At 36.8% G+C, this 22,090-nt stretch overlaps 2 protein-coding genes across 2 annotated transcripts; one reads left to right on the top strand and one right to left on the bottom strand.

Moving 5' to 3' along the window:
* The first annotated feature begins 6,052 nt into the window (after positions 1 to 6,052).
* Positions 6,053 to 11,908, top strand: LOC148693779 (uncharacterized). The gene is made up of 4 exons (XM_088678689.1): positions 6,053 to 9,028; positions 9,237 to 9,386; positions 10,290 to 10,475; positions 11,472 to 11,908. The coding sequence occupies exons 1-4, from the start codon at positions 7,880 to 7,882 to the stop codon at positions 11,550 to 11,552; spliced, it is 1,566 nt and encodes a 521-aa protein (XP_088534815.1). The 5' UTR covers positions 6,053 to 7,879; the 3' UTR covers positions 11,553 to 11,908.
* A 7,648-nt stretch (positions 11,909 to 19,556) lies between these two features.
* Positions 19,557 to 21,373, bottom strand: LOC137729419 (organic cation/carnitine transporter 3). The gene has a single exon (XM_068468365.2). It carries the CDS (start codon positions 21,259 to 21,261, stop codon positions 19,681 to 19,683), a length of 1,581 nt encoding a protein of 526 aa, XP_068324466.2. The 5' UTR covers positions 21,262 to 21,373; the 3' UTR covers positions 19,557 to 19,680.
* Positions 21,374 to 22,090: the final 717 nt, after the last annotated feature.

Here is a 22,090-nt window from a genome sequence, read left to right as displayed (position 1 = left end):
CAATCCATTGTGTACCAGATTCAAACCTTTTGTCTCCTTTCAATGTTGTCACATCCCGGCCCAGGCCCCCACCACTTCCCCGGCTCGACTCCATCGTATCACGATATTGTCCGTTTTGGGCCTCGACCATGCCGTCACGGTTTTGCTTCTGGGAACTCACACGAGAACTTCCCAGTGGGTCACTCATCATGGGATTGCTCTCGCTCGAACTTGCTTAACTTCGGAGTTCTAATGGAACCCGAAGCCAATGAGCTCCCAAAATGCCTCGTGCTAGGTAAAGATGGGAATATACATATAAGGCATAGAGGATCCACTCCCCTGTGCGATGTGGGATGTTACAATCCACCCCCCTTAGGGGCCCAATGTCCTCGTCGGCACACTTCTGGCCAGGGATTGGTTCTGATACCAAATTGTCACATCCCGGCTTGGGCCCCCACCACATCCTGGGCTTGACTCCACCGTAGCATGATATTGTCCACTTTGGGCCCTGACCACGCCCTCACGGTTTTGTTTCTGCGAACTCACACGAGAACTTCCCAGTGGTTCACCCATCATGGGATTGCTCTCGCTCGAACTCGCTTAACTTCGGAGTTCCGATGGAACCTGAAGCCAGTGAGCTCCCAAAAGACCTCATTCTAGGTAGAGATGAGAATATACATATAAGGCATAAAGGATCCACTCCCCTGGACGATGTGGGATGTTACAAATGTAGCTTAAAGTAGTCATATCTCTTGTAATAAAAAAAAATAAAAAAAAAAAAATTCTATGATTAGATAAACTGCTGCCTACGATTATTCAAGCTTATATAAGTGCTACTAAAATTTTGGTTGTAGATGTGATTTAGACCAGCACGTCCCTCCCCATTGCAACCAACTTTAAATTCCCGTAGATTAGAGTAGTTTATTTAGGGGCTAGCTATTTGATAACCATATTTTGTTCTCAGATTTTTTTTCTAACTAAAAATTTGTTGAAGAACTTATTCCAGTTTTCGTATGGTTACAAAATGGACCCTAGCGGGCTCACATAACATAAAAACAGGCGATGTTATATTTAGACACACAACGCTTGCATATTTGCTGAATATTTTTATTATTTCGTTAAATGCATCAGTTTTATGTGTCTAAATAATTTGATTATTTCATTAATGCCAGAGCTAGAAATTTATATAGGAATGGGCTAATTTATTTTCATGTAGTATGTAGTGAATTTAGGCATTGAGAGTAGGCTAAATTTTTGTTTTCTGCAATATTAGACCATAACATGCTTATTTTAACACCAAAATTTTGCCCTTCTCGTAAGCCAACGGTCGCTGATTACCACTTCATCACAAAACTCATATCAAGCTTATGTTCATGTTATGCCAGGGTTACCCTAATTAAACAAATAAAAAGCAAATATACTAGGCTAAACAAGTAACTAGAATCTTTTTAATAAAATTAATAAAAGATCTCTGCAAAATTTGGTCTTTACTGTTTCTCTATATCTCTTTCTTCTCATTCAGTAACTGTGAAAGCTTTCTAGTCGCTATTGCTATAGGCAAAAACGTATGTGCATGCTTGCTTTAACAAGCAAGCTCTCCCCTCTAATTAATTGCTATGCCAAGGTAAACAAAAAGCCTCCACTACAAATACACACACACACGCACATATACAAAAAATTGGGTTTCCAAAAAACGTGCAAGTGATCATCATAATATTCTTAAGAAAAGAAACTACTTTAATTGATAAATTGTTTGAGGTATATATCATATTACTTTCACTTATGGAATACATCTGAAAGTTAATGATAATGAGAGAGGGTACTGTTGATTAACCCAAGAATGTGACAAGAGGCCATACCGCACTAAAACTGAAGCTTCCTACGTTGAGCAATCCCTATAACTTTTTATCATCTCAGCTAAAACCAAATACTGGCTCTTACCTTTCAAGCTACTTATGCGTGTTTTCCCTTGTCTTAGAGTGCATCCCAGTCATGCTTCATATTTTAAATTCATTTTAACTAAAAGGACTAGAAGCATAATGACTAGGAGTAATTAGAAATTGGAGTACAGTTCAAGAGACCACACATTCCAAAATACTATTATTCCACCATAATTACAAAACTCATCAAAAATAGGATAAAATTCGTGCCACGTATGACTTCTTCCTAAACCCCAAATCTTAATCACGAGGATTGAACTTGCAAGTCGAAGAACTGAAGGCACCACGAGTTAAATGTGCATCATTCTCTGATGCTCTTGCCTCCGGTAGAAACCCTTCTATGAGTCACCTCCAACAAACATTGAGTGTCCTTCTTATAGTCCTTTGTCAAGTAAACAATCCACAAAAATCATCACCTCAAATTAGAAACAACAGATGTCAAAATCATGACCACGACAACAACTATCAAGACTCTCATCGGCATAATAAGAGGGCGACCATGACTGGAAACAAAGAGAGAAAGAGGGAAGAGATCGAGAAGGATTGTCCCGACCTCAAAACCAAGGGCCCTTCGGCAGCTACAGTTTTACTTTAAAGGAGTAGGGTTGTTCTTTGAAAGTTTATTGGTTGGTGATCGAAATGATTCTCATAAAAAATTTAATAAACCCAGAAAATTCAAGAGTCAGAATTATTTTAATTTCCTTTTCTTGTAAGTAAATATGTTCTTTGATTAAACTATCATGAATGACATATAATGACATATATGTGTGTGTCATATTGTCTTTTAGCATGATAATGATTTCCTTTTGAGAGGGACAATCAAATCGAGTTGATTTAAGAAATTAGTCATGCATGAAGGGTGCCTTAAGAAATTAACCACGTTATTCTCGGAATGCCTTCTTAAATAATGGGAATAATGTTATAAGAATCTTGTGACCCACTAATTAGTGGGATAGTTTACTATTAATTATGTTTAACATATTTTACAATCGCGCTAATCGATGGGAATATCTTGAGTAGAATCTCTCCGATAAAATTAAAAACTTTACCATGCAGCTTTAGTATTCTATAGGTTTTTCTTATTTCATGGGGATTTAAACATGCATGTGGTTCAATGAATGTATTCAAACTATGGAGTCTCCATTATGGCCAACAAGCCTAGGTAGTCACTGAAAAAGGGACCAAATGAATATGAGGAAAACTAACGAAAAGGTTTAGAAAACTTTAGCTTTTAACCAAAATGATAAAATAAAGGTGTAAGTGAATAATAGCATGAGTGATTTTTTAGGCTAAAAATGTCTTTAACGTTAAAAGTAAACAGTACTAGAAGTGTTTCATTAAAACTCCCATGATCGAATATATAGATATATGTGTACATATTTTTTTCAAATGATGAAAAATTAGGCGAGATTAGCTATTTGGCAATGGTTGCATGTACGAGACACCTACTCTCCTCTGAAGGGATGAGGACCATTACACCTAGAAATCCCACACCCCCCTTCTCCACCAAACTTATTGATAGTAAATGAAAGTAAACGAATAAGATACAAGTGGGGAGACTATGTCAATACCTGTAAAGACAAAAATGATCAACAAAAACGATAATAGAAACAAAACGAAATGTCATGAGCATGAGCAAAGGTTACAAAATTTGGAATTGCAGACACCAGTAATATGCAGAATTAATTGCCCCAAATGAAGCTTATTCATATGTAACCTGATTCCCTTCTTTAGAAATGTGTGTACACATAAATTGCATTTGACAAAGTCGCCAAAGTCAATAAGATAAAGGATAGACTATATACAGATTAACTTCTTAAAACACATAAAGAATACAAACTCAAAACATAGTTATTTAACGTATCATAGATAATACTAGTCGAGTTGCTAATACTATAGACTTATGGTATTCTTCTATATTTATAAGTGAGAGACCTTATGTTTGATCTCATAAATGGCGATTTTAAATCCCCCGTTCCGAATGTCTTTGTATAAAAAATAAAAAAAATTATTGACCACAATTTAGTAAAAATTGAAACGACGGACAGTATTTTGTTATAAAAAAAGAAAGAGGACATCTTGTAGCCTAATTAAACACAAGAATTCTCAGTTTAAAACAACCCAACAACTAATTATCTTCTAAGAATAGGATCGTCACTTTCTTTCTAACCCTATTCATTATTGTCTCTACATTATTCCAAGTATTTTAAATGAAAAATGACAACGACTCAGTCTGATTTTGATGTTTCTTGTGGTTGCATACATGTTTTGTTTTTAAGTATCTAACTGTCTTTTGCAAATTAATCCTTGTCTTAGACGTCAATATATAGAAAGAAAGGACCAATAGCAACTCACTTGTTTGCTAATCTGATTACCGCAATTGTTGTATCATAGAAGTTATAAATAAAATAATTAACGATATGAAATCGTTCGTTCTCATTTCTGCCTTACTCTTGTGATACTGTGAAAAATCTGCAGCCAAATGGAGTGGCTCGCTGTACGTACAGTCTTGCTCGAATGCATTGTTAATTTATAATTGGTAATGACATCATTTGGTTAATTAGGGTTGTCACCTTTAACCTAGCTAGGCTTATATTTGAAGTTTCTTAACAATCATATACATTGTCTTCTATAGAAAGCGATAGAAATATATTAACTGTTAAGAAACTTCAAATATAAGTCTAGGTTAAGAAACTTCAAATATAAGCCTAGGTTAAGGTTCATTTTCACAATTTGAAATAGTTCATACTTAGACGTACACTCAATCTTGGAGACAATATTCATACTACTGAGAAGATCAAATCAGTAGCATTTAGTGTAAGAAAATATGGAATATAGGCAACAAAAAAATGTGATGGGGACGAAAAAAGTCGTTACATGTTCAGGTTGTTCTCTTTTGAATGTCAGTGCCGTGTAACTATATGAGGCATTCCTTGGAAAGACCAAAATCCGCTCAAATTTCCACATCAAAGAAATTAACCAACAATACTTCGAGTAGCACAATCTCACAAGAAGTGTGGCCTTGATCTTTTAATCTTAGGTATCCATGATTAGATCTAATACAAACATGTCATCTCACAAAGGCACACACGTACAAGTTATATCCGCTTTGAGTTAGTGGGAAGATTTTTCAATGTGACCGGAATACGTGGTGGTACATAACGTGTCATTATACAAATGGTAGGATATATGTGACAAAAAGTTAATAACTTAAAAAGTAAAAATTTCCACCACTTATATAAAAACGTGGTGTAGAATCTGTGTTCCGATCACAATGAAAAATTTCTCGAGTTAATGGCCAACGCCAGAGAAATTTTTAATTATGATGGGAATACGGGTGGTATACTACATATTTTTATGTAAGTGGTGGAAAATTATTTTTTAAGTTATTAACTTTTTAATATACAAATCCCACTATTTGTATAATGACATGTAATGTACTATCTCATGTCTCAGTTTCACTGAAAAGTCGCTTCCAACGCCATCCCTAATCAGTTTATCTCAAATTCATGGTTAATTCTCCTACACGTCACTTCTCTAACATGAAAATTGTTTTTCTCTTTTCTTGTACCAATGATTAATTATTAGCATAATTAATTCATATCCAGTAACACGATCAAGATGTCACTTCAGCGATTTAAAATTTCTCAATTTGGCTACTGACTCAATTTCTTCCTCAACGTAAAAATATGTATTAGTCAGAAATTTAACATAGTTTGTCCCTTGTAGGACAAGAAAGACAAAGGCTAGGTATATTAAAATGTCTAAATTTCACGTTGAAGATAACTGTGTTGAAGTGAACTAGCGGATGATCAAGCGTACACTTTAAACTAACCACATATTCTATTGAAGATTAGAAACACCTCTGTCCTGAGTAAGATTCTAAAAGGCGCTAGGCGCTAGTCGGGCGGCGGGTTAGGGCCTAGTGTTTAGGTGGCTAGGTGAGGCCTAAGCGGGCGCCTAGGCGGACTAAGCGGACTTAAGTAAATCTATTATATTTTGTGTAAATAAGTGTCTCTTTATACTTAAAATATACATAATTACATCATAAACTACAAAATAAAATGATATATATTATGAAGTATTGGAATATAGTGAAAATATGGGGAACAAGAAGATAATGTCTGTTTATTTAAGTATTCAACAAGTCTTTTACAATTTATTGAAAACAATAAAATGCAAAATGAAAGTTATCTATTTTTCAGTCTAAATGAGTCACAATCTAGGTGGGCTAGGCAGATGCCTAGGCGGACTCCTCAGCAGGCTAAGTGCCCTTTCTTAATTTTCAAATGCCTAGGCATAAATCAAGACGGTGGCCAGCCACCTAGCTCCTAGGTGGGGCCTAGGCGGCACTATGCGGGGATTTTTAGAACAGTGGTCCTGAGTCTCATATTCTTCACAAGGTTACCAACTTAATTATCTGCAGCAAGCAAAACCAACTGGTCAGTACTAGTCTGAAAGGAAGGAAGTTCAAGCGTTTGGAGTTAAAAGTAATTGCGATTTACCCTTAATTAAGTTTTGCTCAGTAATGTGGGGTTCTGTGGTAATTAGGGGACGGAAGAAAGTTCATAATGAAGATCTTTGGTAATTTTTAGATTGTTAGGTTAAACTTGTTTAATATTTGTAATATGTTTACATGAGGTTCTGGTTTGATTAGAAATTTGGAAGGCAACGTCTATAGTGAACTTATGATGTTTCACTTTTTGTCTAAGATCACACATGAATAAAATCAAGTGACTAGTGAGACTCGATGTACATGCTTACTCAAATAAACTATCCCATGCCTCGTGATCAAGGCACACAAGTCATATGCTCATCACCAAAGTTAAATATGTTCGTGTCACTTTATAAGACGCATTATGCACTATCATGCCTATGATATGGAATGATGATTATGCAAATGAGGTAAGAAACATGAGACTTGGAACCCAAGGCACAACATGCTTACAAAGACCAATTACATCACAAACAGAAGAGGAAAAAGGGATTGAGATTATGCTATATTTTACTGTAATCTTGTTAAATTACACGGACTTAAACATGAGAATAATTTCCTGAACAAATAGCTAGCAAGTAGCAACGCAAAAACTTTTGAGGTTAAACTGGATCAGCAAAGGTTTGCAAGGACTATGTCATCCCAAGTACTTGGGCTCAGTTTCACTAGGCGTGTTTGTTGCAAATTAGTATTTGGGCTTCTTCTTTTTTTCTTGGATAGTATTTGGTCCTTGGGCTTCCCTTCACAAAAGCTATATATTTGTGTTGTACCAAAAAAGAAAGGTTTCTGTGGATAATTGCAAAATGTGGACAATTCGATATGACATTCGAACTTTTACTTGTACAATTAAAATTGACATCTACTCTGGATATTTGCTTTCAAAGTCTGTGGATTGAGAAATTTGAGTCACTCAATTTTAATTTTACCGTTTTTATTAGTTTATTCTACCAATCAATTTTACAAACTCAAAACCTTGAACAATATAAATTTCTTTATGTCTTTTGAAAGGTCTGCATCTCTTCGTTTGAAAGCTTCTGACGCATAAATCCAAAGTGAACCTCAAGACGTACAATCATCCATATTTTGCATAAATTTAAAATATTTAAAATATTATATAATATTGAATGATACAAGAAATAAATGATTAAAATTAAAACTAAAAATTTAGTAGTAGTAGAAATCAACTCTGATAGGTAAAATGCTGGTGACATTCAAACCACACCCTAAATTCAACATGTCTTCTCCATTTAAATCCATAAAATCAGAATTTGTATTGTACAAAAAAACCCCTAAATCCAATTTTTTTTTTCATTTAAAAAAAAAAGAAGAAAATAATAGAGAGAAATTTTTTTTAGAAAAGAGTGAAATTCTCCACTCCACAGCTAAGTCACACTTCACCCCGTCTAACGAAGAAATTCTCTTAAACCCCAAAATCTGCCGATCCTAAAACCCATAAATCGCAGAAATGAGAGGAGGAACCGCCATTGGAATAGGCAGAAAGCTCACCAATCCATCCAACCTCTCCATTTCCAAAGTAACCCTAATCCCCTTCTCCACTTCCTCCAACAGCGGCGGCGGCCGAGGTCGTGGTCGCGGCGGCCCATCTTCCCCCCGTCAGTTTGACTTCGTTGCCCCATATCGCGTCCCGGGTCAATCCGATTCTAACGAGCCCAAATCTGAACCTCCCGCGTCGGTACCCGGAATCGGCCATGGGCGCGGTAAACCATTGGCTTCGTCCCAACCACCGTCGTCCTTCTCTTCCTTCGTCTCTTCCATCAGACCCGATTCAGCAGCTGTTCGTGTCCAGCCGGGTCAAGTGCAACCGGGCCCAAAGGCACGTGATCCGGTGGCTTCTGACGCCGGCCCCAGCAAACCCGCTGCACCCATTTTCTTCAGAGGGGAAGATGGGTCGGACCCGCCATTGCCCGGTGGCGGGCGGGGGAAACCAATGAGCCAACCGAGCCCGGGTCAAGTGCAACCCGGCCCACAGGCACGTGATCCGGTGGCCTCTGACGCCAGCCCCAGCAAACCCGCTACACCCTTTTTTTTCAGAAGGGAAGACGGGTTGGACCTGCCATTGCCCGGTGGCGGGCGGGGGAAACCAATGAGTCAACCAGGCCCGGAGCTCCTAGTTAAGGAGGTGAACAGGCATTTTGTGGCTCCAAAGTCCCAAATTGAGAAAGAGAACCGGCACATTCAGGCCAGACCCGACCAGGATCCGGCCCATAATAGAGCCGCGCCGAGAGGTCCAAAGTTGACCCGGGAAGAGGCGGTGACGAAAGCACTTGGGATACTGCAAAGGGATGATGCTGAGGGGGGTAGTGGTGGCGGCAGCGACCGCGGTGGTGGAAGAGGCAGAGGGATGAGAGGAAGACGAGGAGGCCGAGGCAGGGGAAGGGGAGACTTTAGACGGAGTGACAAAGGCAAGGACTTGGACGAAGGAAAAGGTTCGGGGCTTTATCTTGGAGACAATGCTGATGGTGAGAAGCTGGCTAAGACGCTTGGCCCTGAGAATATGAACAAATTGGTTGAAGGGTTTGAGGAGATGAGTAGTGAAGTGCTCCCTTCGCCGTTGGACGAAGCGTTTGTGGATGCCATGCATACCAATTATATGGTAAGGAGTTCTTCCATGTTATGTATTTTTTTGCTTGCTAAGGAAGTTTAGAAAATGAGTAACCTGGTTCATTGTTGTTTCCGACAGATTGTGTTAATAATTTTGGTTGTAGTGCATTTAGGTTGATAATTTTGGATAACTTATAACCTTCAACATTATTATTTTTCCGACGGATTGTGATAGTTGATTGTATTTTTCTGGATTGCAGATAGAATGTGAGCCCGAGTTTCTGATGGAGGATTTTAGTAAAAATCCAGATATTGATGAGAAGCCGCCTATCTCTCTTCGGGATGTGCTTGAGAAGATGAAGCCTTTCTTGATGGCATATGAGGGTATTCAAAGTCATGAGGAGTGGGAGGTAGGTTCTGTTGGTCTTTTGTTATCTTGTCCGCTGATTTTGTTATTCTGAAATCAAATCCTGCATCTTTGTCTACAAGTCACGCTATACGCCTGTATTAGGAGCTTGGTTTGTTTGGCCTGCTATTTGTGGCTAAGCCATTGTAGTTCAGTAGTAGTTAATTTGATCTCTGGAATTATGGTTTGTTTAAAACAAGAAACCCTTTGAAAGTTATATCTGAATTTTCTTTTGCTTGATTGCGCTATCATCTTTTCTTTGTTAGTGAACATATGCCATCTAGTTTTTCGTTTTGTTTCTTTTCTTTTTCTCTCTATACTTTACCGGGTAGTGATATGATGATGAATTGAACTTATTCTTGAACATATATCTTCTCTTAGAATTCATCACCTTATCTGTCACATAATAGTTAGGCAAGTTGCTTAATATCAGGGAGTTCTTGTTGACAGAGTGAGAGTGACAAAGATTAGACGTTAACCATGATACATAATGTGGGGGTTTTGATTCTTGTATTCACCTCATCTGTTTGTTCTCTAACTTGACAATTTCTCTTTGGCATGGATTTTTATCACCTAAAGATAAAGATAAAAGTTGACACTTCCTTCATGTACTTGGCTTTCTGGTTATAGTTTTGGACATTTCATATACGCCTTTGGTTAAACTTTTGTCGACCTTTGCTTATGATTTAATTCTTTTGTTACTATTTGAACCAGACGACTGTAACTGTGATGGATTTTTCAGTGTTAAAACTTTATTTTTCTTCCACTGGTTATATTTGTTTAATTCATGGCAATTGGTATGGTGATTTTCAAACTTCTAGCATACTCATGAATAATAAAACTACAGTTCTTGTAAGTGTCTGGCTCATTTGTGTCTGTTATTCTATGGCCTCTTTGATATCATCAGGAAGCGGTGAAAGAGGTGATGGAAAGAGTTCCATTGTTGAAGGAAATTGTTGATCACTACAGTGGACCAGATAGGGTAACTGCAAAGAAACAACAACAAGAGTTAGAAAGAGTTGCTAAAACTTTGCCTGCAAAGGTACCTGAATCTGTAAAGCGATTCACTGATCGTGCAGTGCTCTCTCTCCAGGTATGTATTTGTCCCTGCGCACATGTTATCTCTAGCTTATCTATGCATGAAAAACAGCATTTTATTTTATTTTTATTTTTTGGCTTGTTGCTTATGTTGGTTCTTTCGTCAAACCATCTTGTGTCACATGTTGGCGGTACTGTTTCTTCTGTCTAGGAATTATTTTCACTGCATTGTGTGAGGAACGTCTTTAAGGAAGAGTTTGGTGACATGGATTTGACTGCATACGTAGATACATTGTAGGAGCATCTCCAACAATAGTGTTAAAAAACTAATTTAGCTAGTCAATTTAACTAATCGTCTTTAACAACACTATTTTAACAAACACTTCAATATCTTATTATTTAACTACTTGATCCTTTAATAATTTACTAATTAATTATTTAACAAAAAAAATCCGAGCCCACCACTTTCCAGAACCACTGCACCGGTTCTTTCTCTCACTCTTCCTTTCTCCTTGTTTTCTCCATTACTCCTTTTTTTGGCCTAGATCAAATTCATTCAAGAAAGCCAAGTTCTCTCTCTCTCCTCTCTTCCTTTCTATTTGTTTTCTCCGTAAATTTCTCTCTTCTTTTTTTGGTCAAGATAGTTCATTCAAGAAAGCCAAACTACAGAAACAGCAGGGCCAAAACATCGAGACACAACAGCAAAAAATCAGGGAAACATTGTTTTCAATAGCATTTACTAGAAAACACTCCTTTTCAATAGCATTTAACCAGCATGTCAGTACATTTTACTGCTTGTTTACTGGCCTTTGGTCAAGGTGAAGAGTAAGAATTAATCATCTCTACGACATAATATTGAAATGCAATGCCAATTATGCATAACTTTGTTGACTAAAGTTATTTTGCAATTCCTTTTACCATTCATGGAATGCGTATGTTGCAACTTCGGGTTTGCTTTTCGTTTTCATCCATTTTTATTTTGTTTGTATTTAAATGTTCTTGCGAGAAATGCTGCAGAAGCATTTGCTCATCGCATTCTTCTGATGTGCAGAGCAACCCTGGCTGGGGATTTGACAGGAAATGCCAGTTCATGGATAAACTAGTCGAAAAGGTTTCCAAGCACTACAAGTAACCTTAGAACTTTTATTGTTTAATGGTTAATTCTCAAAACGCCCACCACATAAGTTCATACGGAAAAAGAAGTCATAGATTATCCTTCAAGTTTTTCAGTTCAATTTTCTTTTCCTCAGAATTTTGTGCTTGTAGTTCTTGTACTGAGCTTGTTTCGTTGTCGTTAGCTAAAGAAAATGCTAAGCTGTCTTAAATTGTCATCTGCTACGGTCGTCGCGGAAGAGTTGCACCATTTTTTTTTTGTAATAATTTGGTCTCTTTGCATCATTGCACTTTTGCTGAAGCACTTAAGCCTTTGTAGGGAGAGCATGTCGATGTCCTTCATTTTGATTGAATGCCAATAGTATATTTGCCTGAGTGAGCTGATTATCTGGTTTTTTGGTTTATCGGAAAGGTGGTCCGTATTACATACATAATACATATCATTTATCATGTTTGTACATGTCAGTGTGGATTTGTTGCATTAATTTTCATCAGTGAGATGAGCTACATCTGCTGTACAATCGAAGCCGAACAAGATTAGGTTTGACTTTAGTGCTGATTGCAACATAAGCAATTAATCGCTTGTTTGATAACTGTTTCATTTTTAGTTCTTGGTTTTCATTTCTTTTTTTTTGTTTTTATAAAGATGAAGGCAATGTATATGGAGGAATTAGGGTTGAAGAAAGGTGAGACTAAGGGGTGCCGGGTGGAGGGTGTAATGGATAGAACGGGAGAAACAAATACCTATTAAAAATTGCTCAATGAGGTTTTAGTTTCCGTTTTGTATTCTTCTGCGTACGTATCTTCCACCACCGGGGTTTTTTTTTTTTTTTTTTTTTTTTTTTTAAACAAACGATAGTGTTAGTGGATTAAATTGTTAGTTGTTAGGAGGAAGGAGGATTGGTGGGAGTCGAATCCACACTAGAATGCATAGACATCATTGTTTTCTGCCATTGCGATAAAGCGTCATCTGCATCCTTTCTCGGCTTTTGTTCATCCCTCTTCTCTCCATTGTATTTTTCATTTCCAGAAATGTTGAAAACTAAAAATGAAAAACGATATTAAATGGACCCTTGAGTTTTCGGCTATAGATGTTTTTTTTTTTTTTTCTTTTTTTCCCTTTCTTTTTTGGATCAGTTGAAACTTGAGCCTAATTTATTGGGTTGTAGATGTTTAAGGCCGAAACACACTACCGCCATAATAAAACCAGCACAAAACCCGTTTTTCTTTTTGTTGCTGTTTAACGTCACGCTTTTTACATCCACCGGAAAGGGCCATTCGAAATCTGAACTTTTTTCAAATATAAGAAAGAGAAGTATCCGTAGACGAAGAGCTATATAGTATGTGGGCAACTTTCATAGAAATACCAACAACGCTGTTTTTGAGATTTTGGGAGTCCTGTGCGAAATTTGTAAAAGAAGTCCTCTTTAAAATAGTTTTAAGTTTTTAAAAAAGTATGACAATGTATTGATACTAGAAAGCATTCACTTAAGTCAAAACAAAGTCATTTAGTACTAGGGTCTAATGATATTCCTCTTCAGTTGGAAGCGAGATGTCTTAGGTTCAATTATCGTTAAAGGTGAATTTGAACCACGTTATTGCTAGCATATTGTGAGGCTTAGCCACTCCTCCACACCCTTAGTGTATATAATATCGTTTGTTCAAAAAAAAAAAAAAAAAAAAAAAAAAAAGCCTTTAGCACTTACTGATTGCATGTTTACAAGTGTCTTTAATGATAAGTAAAAAGATCTACAAACATAATCTTCACTAAATAATGAAAAGCAGTTGTATCTTAAACAATCAAACATGAAATAAAAACTTCAGGCCTCTAACTTTAAAGTTTTACTTGAATATACAATGTTGTTATATAATAAAATTAAGAAACTTCATTTTTTTTAGGGTGTTATTAGACACTCAAAATATTTCATTGTACTCCAAGTTTTATATTTAGAAAGAAAAACAAATTCTAATAAGGAGTGCACAATACGGTTTTAAAATGTTAACAAAAGCAATTTTTTTTTAAAATATATAACATTATTACATGATATTAGATGACAAAAATTTAGGGGCCCTTCAAATTTGAGGTCCCATGCAACTGCACCTATCGCTCCCCCTTTGAGTACCAACCACAAAAACTTTCAACGTTTTGTTACCTCTAACTTGTTTACACAGTACCATATGTATAGTGGTTTTTTTATCCAAAATGATTCTCAAGATTAAAGGTGGTAAATTAACTCATTGAATTGTCAATGTGTTCTCAATATGATCCATTTAGTTTGATTTCGCCTTACACTATCATCATAACTACTAGTCTTACATATATATTATGGTGATATCAAATTAAATGGGTTTTAACAGGTACTCATTAACAACCCAATGGGTTGATTTGCCACCTCTACCTGAGATCGGCATACTGCTCACTTTGTTTCCTTAAAATAAAAATCCACATAAATGGTCTTTGAGTTTTCCACTGTAAATCATTTTGGTTATTCAGTGAAAAATTCATAAATATCCTCGTTAAATTATCACATGAACGATGATGTGATCACCTTTTTGATGATATTTTTGTCAAACCAACCCGTCTACTTAGCAAGAATATTGCCAGATTTTTTCAATGAATGATCAAAATGATTTATGTTGGGTAAACTTAGGAGCCACTTTTTCATTTTTATTATAAAAAATTAAAAGTGAAGAATTATATCAATCTTAAAAATCATTTAACTAAAAAGAGTATATTATATAGTTGATGAGAAGTGCAATGGATTCGTTGCATGTGGTCATCATTTTATCTTTATTTTTAAGGAAAACTAATTAAAACAGTTTGAAAATTTTGAATTTTAACAAAACTGACAAAATAAAAGGTAAAGTGAATAATATCAGAATTAACTTTTTAATGTAAAAATGTAATTTTTCGTTAAATTAAATAGTAATGGAATTTTTTTTTTTTTTTTTGGGTTAAAATTCCTTTTTTTTAATGGCAATTCTAGACACCCTTTTGCCTCATTCACTTTCGATGTTGACATACGTACACCCTGGAATCTATCAAAGTCTTTTCAAATTTCTAAAAGATTGATGGATGTCTCATCCGCTGATGCATGCTGCTACCAACCTTCGTTCATTGTCTTTTCTCTTGTGAGTATTCGTGTCAAAATAATTTTTAAGATTCCTATACCAATTACAAACTTCATCGAGACTAACTAAAGAAAACCCATCAATTTACTAATTAATTTGAGATTTTAATACTCTCAATTTCGCAGGATGATTTATGTTCGTAGGTCAATTAAGTTGGATACGTAATGCTAAGTGGCTAAATTTATAAATTAAATATGTAAATTAATTAATGTGTCAACAACAAGAAATGAACATATTTATTAACGTATAAGTAACAATTCAATCAATAACAATCACATCATTTAATTTACATAATTTAATTTATACATTTAATCTTTCTATACCATTACCTAATTAAATAAATGAAGCTAAATATAACTCGGCACATAAATGAATTTTCAACTTTGATACAACGTCAAAATCAAGACGTCCAATATAAAAATTAATTGATCCATATTAGTTTAGTTTAATCCAACTAAAAAATTTGACAGAATTGTGTGGTTAATAAACACAAACTTCAAATCCAATATTTGGATCCTATACCTACGGCTGTGTCATCCGTGTCAGGCACTAACACATTCTTTTGTACGCTATTGATCATTGATGTATATACTCGTTGTCATGTTGGAGAGCTACGAATGTGTAAAACCATCACCTGCACCGCACAAAGCCTGCTTTGCATCATCGATCGAAATATATTAACGATTTCATCTGAAACAAACCCTTGTCTTTCATGCAGAGCAAATAATGGTAGTTTTGTATATGTAGTGTTAGTTTTTCTCAATTCGAAGTATACAACTAAACTCATTGGATTGTTAATATGTAGGTACATGCTAAGATCCGATTAATATGATATCACCATAATATAAAGATGAAATTGCTAGTAGTGATGATTATGTAAGGCAAAATCAAACTAAATAAGTCTTAATGGGTACTGTTAATAACCTAATGGGTTGATTTACCACCTTTACTTACAACTATATTTTTCTCACATTGCTTTAATTTTGACATGAATAATGTTGTGCCTTGGCCCGTTCGTTAGTGCGGAACTGAGATTCAGATTACAACATCACCAAAATCACACACAGTTGAATAGTTTAAAATACAAGAAATAAAGACACCGAGAAATTTACGAGGTTCGGCAAAAACCTGCCTACGTCCTTGGAGAGATATTGTTCTTCACTATGAGAAAAACAGTACAAGTTACACATGAGTTAAATCGACATAATCCAATCCCATAACCCTTGTACACCCACTCACAGAATTTTCCCAAGAGCCTCACTCTACCCCAAGAGTTCTTTCACTAGAATACTTTCACTCTAGCTCTCTTGTTTTCTCTCACCCTTACCCATGGTAGAGCCAAATGCTCTCACCATCTCTTTGGATGCTTTTACATCTCTTCATCCGTATATTGTTTTGCCAAATGCTCTCTTTTTATGCTTTTCTTAATCCAAGTCTTCTCCCACAAAACATGGCTTTAAAAAAGCCACAAAACATGGCTTTGAAAAAGCCACAAAACATGGAGCAATTTAAGCCACAAAACAAGGAAACATTTGGCCATTATCCAACAATCTCCACCTTGGCCAAATTGTACCAAAGTCCATTGGCCTTACGTACTAGCATGCACACTCTGAATTAACCTCGTTGGTCATGTTCCGATTCAGTTACTGCCAATGCATGTGCAGCTGCTGCAAGCAAAAAAAAACATTTAGCTTCAGACAGGATCTCGACACATCCTCGTCTCCTCCAGCAGGTTTTCCTCCTCTTCATTGTCTACAACCTGGAAACTCGTCAGCGCGCCTATTTCCAGCAACAACCCATCGAGCCAGACAAAATTCCCACACTTCCTCCTACCTCAGGACCTTCTCATCACCTGTGAATCCCATAGCTCCACCTGCTGCAAAACCCCTGCAACACTTGAGACTAAACATCACCAGGAGAAGTGTTGCTTCGAGTACCTAGAGGGCATACTCAAAGTCTTCCACCACAAACTTGCTAACCTGGCCTTGCACCCGTAGCACTGTGGACCCTTGCCTCCGGAACCGGATCTGAACCTGCTGTCTCTCTCAGATCCTCTTTCCAATTTTCTTCCACGATTTCAACCTTGAATAGCTTAAGCAGTCTTGTGCCCACCATCATCCATGGTCTCTTGTGTGTATCATTCCACACCAAAGAAGCTTGCACCTGCTCCAAACTTACTGTTTCTTTCCTTGCAGTAAAGTTTCACAAGGTTCTCGTACAAATCTGAAAGTGAGGTAAGAAGAAAGAGGCCTTTGTCTTCTTCCTCAACATCAACTTTCGCAGTTGATCCAAGCATCCCTAAACACGGCTTCCATTTCTTCAGGCTTCCATTACTCTCCTTTACCAAGAGCAAAACCGCCTCTCCCTTTAAACTGCTCAACTGAAAATTCCATGGTGAACAACAAATCTGGACCTCCAACGAACCAAAGCCCCCAACGATGCTCTGATACCAATTGTTGTGCCTTGGCCCGTTCGTTAGTGCGGAACTGAGATTCAGATTACAACATCACCAAAATCACACACAGTTGAATAGTTTAAAATACAAGAAATAAAGACACCGAGAAATTTACGAGGTTCGGCAAAAACCTGCCTACGTCCTCGGAGAGATATTGCTCTTCACTATGAGAAAAACAGTACAAGTTACACATGAGTTAAATCGACATAACCCAATCCCATAACCCTTGTACACCCACTCACAGAATTTTCCCAAGAGCCTCACTCTACCCCAAGAGTTCTTTCCACTCTACCCCAAGAGTTCTTTCACTAGAATACTTTCACTCTAGCTCTCTTGTTTTCTCTCACCCTTACCCATGGTAGAGCCAAATGCTCTCACCATCTCTTTGGATGCTTTTACATCTCTTCATCCGTATATTGTTTTGCCAAATGCTCTCTTTTTATGCTTTTCTTAATCCAAGTCTTCTCCCACAAAACATGGCTTTGAAAAAGCCACAAAATATGGAGCAATTTAAGCCACAAAACAAGGAAACATTTGGCCATTATCCAACAAATAATTGATTCAAATAATTGTTGAGAGTTAATCTCACATCCAAGAAAGAAAAAAAAAAAAAGAGACATTACATGTGATACACTGCAGACAGATGCCGTGCATTCAGTTGTGGCATGGGTGCATAACTGCACATATTGGAGCTACGTACTGCAGGTTTTGTGAACAAACATTTGAGCTCTAAGGCAAAAACTGCAATTATTTCCATTAATCAAGAGTTCTTATCTAATATTTGAATATTTTACTGAAAATATGACTTTAACCCCTCAAATTGAATTTCTTTCATATAAAACCCGACATAAATTTTTTACTCAAATAAAACCCAATGACTAGACTCCACATAAGCAAATTCATTAATTATGTTTGACTCTATATCTAAACAACCCTAAAATATATGATAAATTCTTCATCCTGATTCCAGAATATGCCTGATCTGTCATTATCATTTCATGTGTTAGATAATGAGAATCTCATATTGATGGGAGAAAGAATCTTGCATGTGTTTATAAGTAATTGTGCTACTCGCCATATTAGTAATTGGTTTTATGGTAGAACCTCAACTTGTTCATGGTGCCAAAACTATATATTCTCCAAAATATAGACCTCTCTTTCTTGACAACTTACTTTTTGCATAGATTCTGTTATCCTATTGCCTGCATATTATGTTCTCTACATGGTGTTAGAGCATCTTATTCCGTGTGTAATGCACGTACTCCACGTCGCTCAGTTTGTGTTGTCAATATGTTGAGCTTGAAAATTCACCACGTATAAGGGAGCATTTTTAGAACAAATTCCACGGTAATGAGATGAGGGACCACGTATATACTTATAAGTAATAGGACGGAATTACTCCCTGTATTACCAATTAATTTTACGAACTGAACTTCTTGGGCATGTACTGAATGGTATTTCTAGAAATATTAGAGATTGATTCTTCCATTTCTTGCTGTTTCACAAAGTAATAGTTGGCGGTGCAGTATTATCTTTTTCCTTTTTATCGTGGTGCAATATTATCAGAATTTACATGCTAAAATCGAAGGGATAGCTTCCCTGGATATATATGTCAACCCAACTTGCTAATTAAGAAACAAAATTTTATACTCCAATATTGTAGGACGCTCTTGAATGCAGGACAAAAGGAATTCATTTACTAAAACCCAATCCTTAATTTAGTAGCTGATAGACAACACTACCAGATCTTTTATATAAATGCCTGTTTTTCTGAATACGCAGCATGTGGAAGCATATGGACATATGCATTTCTATTTGCATGTAAGTTTAATATGAGGAATGCACAGAGACTTGATTTTACAGTTAAAATATTTCCTATCAATTGCTTGAAAATATATGTAAATACATATTTGAAAAGAAAAAAAAAGAGTTTTGAAACCTTTTTTGTTATAAAGAAGATATTAATTGTACGTTTGAATGAAGTAATTGCAATTTAACTGGCTAGGGATTTCTTAGATGATACAAGTTCGCTATTTAAGATTTCAATAATTGATCACCTAGTACTACAGTTTAGTGGTATTCCTCTTCACTTGTAAGTGAGAGGTCTTAGATTAGATTTTTGCCAAAGAACAATTTGAATCGCACTATTACTAACCTATTGTGAGGTTAAGCTCACCACCTCCCCTTAGTGTAAATAATATCGTTTGTTAAAAAAAAGATTCAATAACTGTACAAATTTGATTTGTTCCTTACCATGAATGTGTAAAGATTAGAAAATTATACGAAATTGTTGATTTGATCATTAGAGTTTGTATGATAATCACTTGATTTTTAGCTTTGAACATTAGAGTCTGTATGATAATCATTTGATTTTTAGCTTTCTAGCTTTTTTGTGTTATTTTTTGTACGTAAGATATAAAGAAAGTATATAGGAGATAAATAAAGAAGAAAGACAATTCAAACCAAAATCTCTACCTATACATCCCATCCAAAAACGCAAAGCTAAGATAATGTAAGAGGCAAGCCTTACAAGACAAAGAACAAAGAAGTTGCAATCAATCTAGACATGATCACCAACCGCATTACAAGCAATTGTCACTTTAAACTCTTCTTCATCCATCGTATCACAAATCCCTCTCCCTCTTGTCTCTGGCAAACAAACCACAAAGCACCCACAAACACCAATCACAACCCCAAACACTCCATACGACAAAACCCCACCGTTGGCTCTCCCGGAGGCCGCCAGCATGGGACTAAAAACGCCTCCTAACACCACCGCCTGCCTCACAATCGACAGAGCCGAGTTCCTCACGCAAGTCGGAAATAGCTCAATTGTAAATATAAGCAACACACCAAAAGCCAAGCATGCGCTGAAAAAGGACACGACCTCGAACCCTATTTGCAACCGTGTCCATATTGGATGGATACCTTTTAACACGGACATGATGCTACAAACCCCACTAAGACTAGTGAAAACCAAGACTGAGGTTTTCCTGTTCATTTTATCGATGAAGAAGAATGTGATTAATGAAGCTGGCAATTCGGACAAGGCGTTGAGCGTGACGCTTAAGTAGAGATTGAATTCCAAGCTTCCCAAAGCTAATGGCATGCCATAATATACCATTCCGATACCATATCCGATTGCCATAACCGCAGACAATCTCCGAAAAGCCCATTTTCGCTTCACCAAAGCATCGATTGCAGAGTAGAGATCGACCTTCGACGTTTCTTGCTCGAAGGACAAGCTCGAGGTAAGTGGGGCTTTGGTAGTAGTGCTATTGACGGGTGCAATGCATTTTAGGGTTTCAATTGCGTCTTCTTTTCGACCTCGCACGAAGAGCCATCTTGGTGACTCACAAACCAAAAAATGAACCATTATAGAGTACAATAATGTGGGGATTGAGGTCCAAAAATAGAGTATTCTCCACGAGTGAGCTCTGTGAGCGTATGCTATAGCTGGGAGGGAGAGAAACCCTAGATTGAAACAGAAGAATCCCATAACACCAACCTGTCCGCGCCACCGCCTTCCGACGAGCTCTGTTGATAAGACAAGGGCGGAAGTACCGATGTTGGCACGGGCGAACCCGGTGATGAATCGAAGGAAGGAGTAGATCCATATGTTGGTGGAGAAGGCAGTGAAGAAGGTGGATAAAGACATCATGAGACATGAGAGAAAGAGCATGTTTTTACGACCTAGTGAGGTGTCAGCAAGTGTGGCCAGGGCCAGCCCGCCAATTAAACATCCTATGAAGAAGGCTGAGGCCGGCAATCCCGTGATGAGTGATGAGGAGCACTCCAGGTTCCAGTCGGAGATGATGGAAGTGTGTTTAGCCCTGTCCCAGGCCCATGCGTTTTGAGGAAGTTGGCAAATATTGGAGGCTGAGTTGCATGAGTTGGGCTGCTCAGTGAGGAGTGTGCAGTGCCATGTTGGCACTGCGTCGGTGAAGACAGTGATGAAGGTTTGTTGGGCATCAAAGAACCATGAGAATGCTACAAGGAAGGCTTGGAGAAATTGGGCCCATCCAAAATCTCCGATGCACCGCTCGATCGCGGAGTCGAGGGATGGGAGGTGTTGGGGGAGCACTGGGGGTTCTGGGTCGGCCGAGTTTGTTTCGGATAGAAAAGGGGTTGAATCGGCCATTTGGTTCAGAGCTAAAAGCTAAGGTTTGAGCTATGATCTTAGTGAAATATAGCGAAGGTTTTTATAGGCTGTTAGGCCAACTTTCTCAAAGTTGTAGTGAATAATGTTATATTTCCCCATATTTTTTTTCTTTCTTTTCTCGCACATCTCTTTCTTTCCCATCTTCATTATTTGTCTAAATATCATTAAGACAGTGATTAGCTGATTATTGAAAATTGACAATTAAGAAATCCTATCACAGAAGGTATGTTCATACATAGACATCATAGAGTTTTATTTCGGTAGACTACTTGAACTGTTATAAACTGAATTTTTATTGTAAATTTTGGTAGATTGAACTGAATTAATTAAATAAGCATATCTTTTGGCAAAAAACTAATAAATAGACAAGCATATCTCGTGTAAGAACTAAGAAGGTCTGATTGCGATAATAAATGGCAAGCAGCCAATATGGTGTAAAGTATGAGGAAGTCTTCTGCCTGCTGCGCACATTGTTGACCCACGTTGTTAGATATTATTCTTCTTGGTCATTTTTTATTGTATAACGACGCTTAGTCATTTTTTATTATATAACGATGTGGCGTTGTTTCGTTGTATCATTATTCGAACAATTTATTTCCTTCATCATCATATAAAGATCATTTTCAGAAAACTTCATTTGATTTGGAGATTGTTTAATCATCTATATGAATCAAACTAGTTGACAGTAAATCAAGAAGATATTACTTATTATCATAATCATCGATTTATTTAACATACGTGGATGGCTAAATGGTTTTAAAGTTAACTAAATTTTTCCAAATATGATCTTTAGATGATGAGGATACTA

The sequence above is a fragment of the Pyrus communis genome, chromosome 10 (genome assembly GCF_041283825.1).
Source record: "Pyrus communis isolate YQ-2024b chromosome 10, ASM4128382v1, whole genome shotgun sequence".
NCBI classification, from domain to species: Eukaryota; Viridiplantae; Streptophyta; class Magnoliopsida; order Rosales; family Rosaceae; genus Pyrus; species Pyrus communis.
This window is presented reverse-complemented; position numbering and strand designations above follow the sequence as displayed.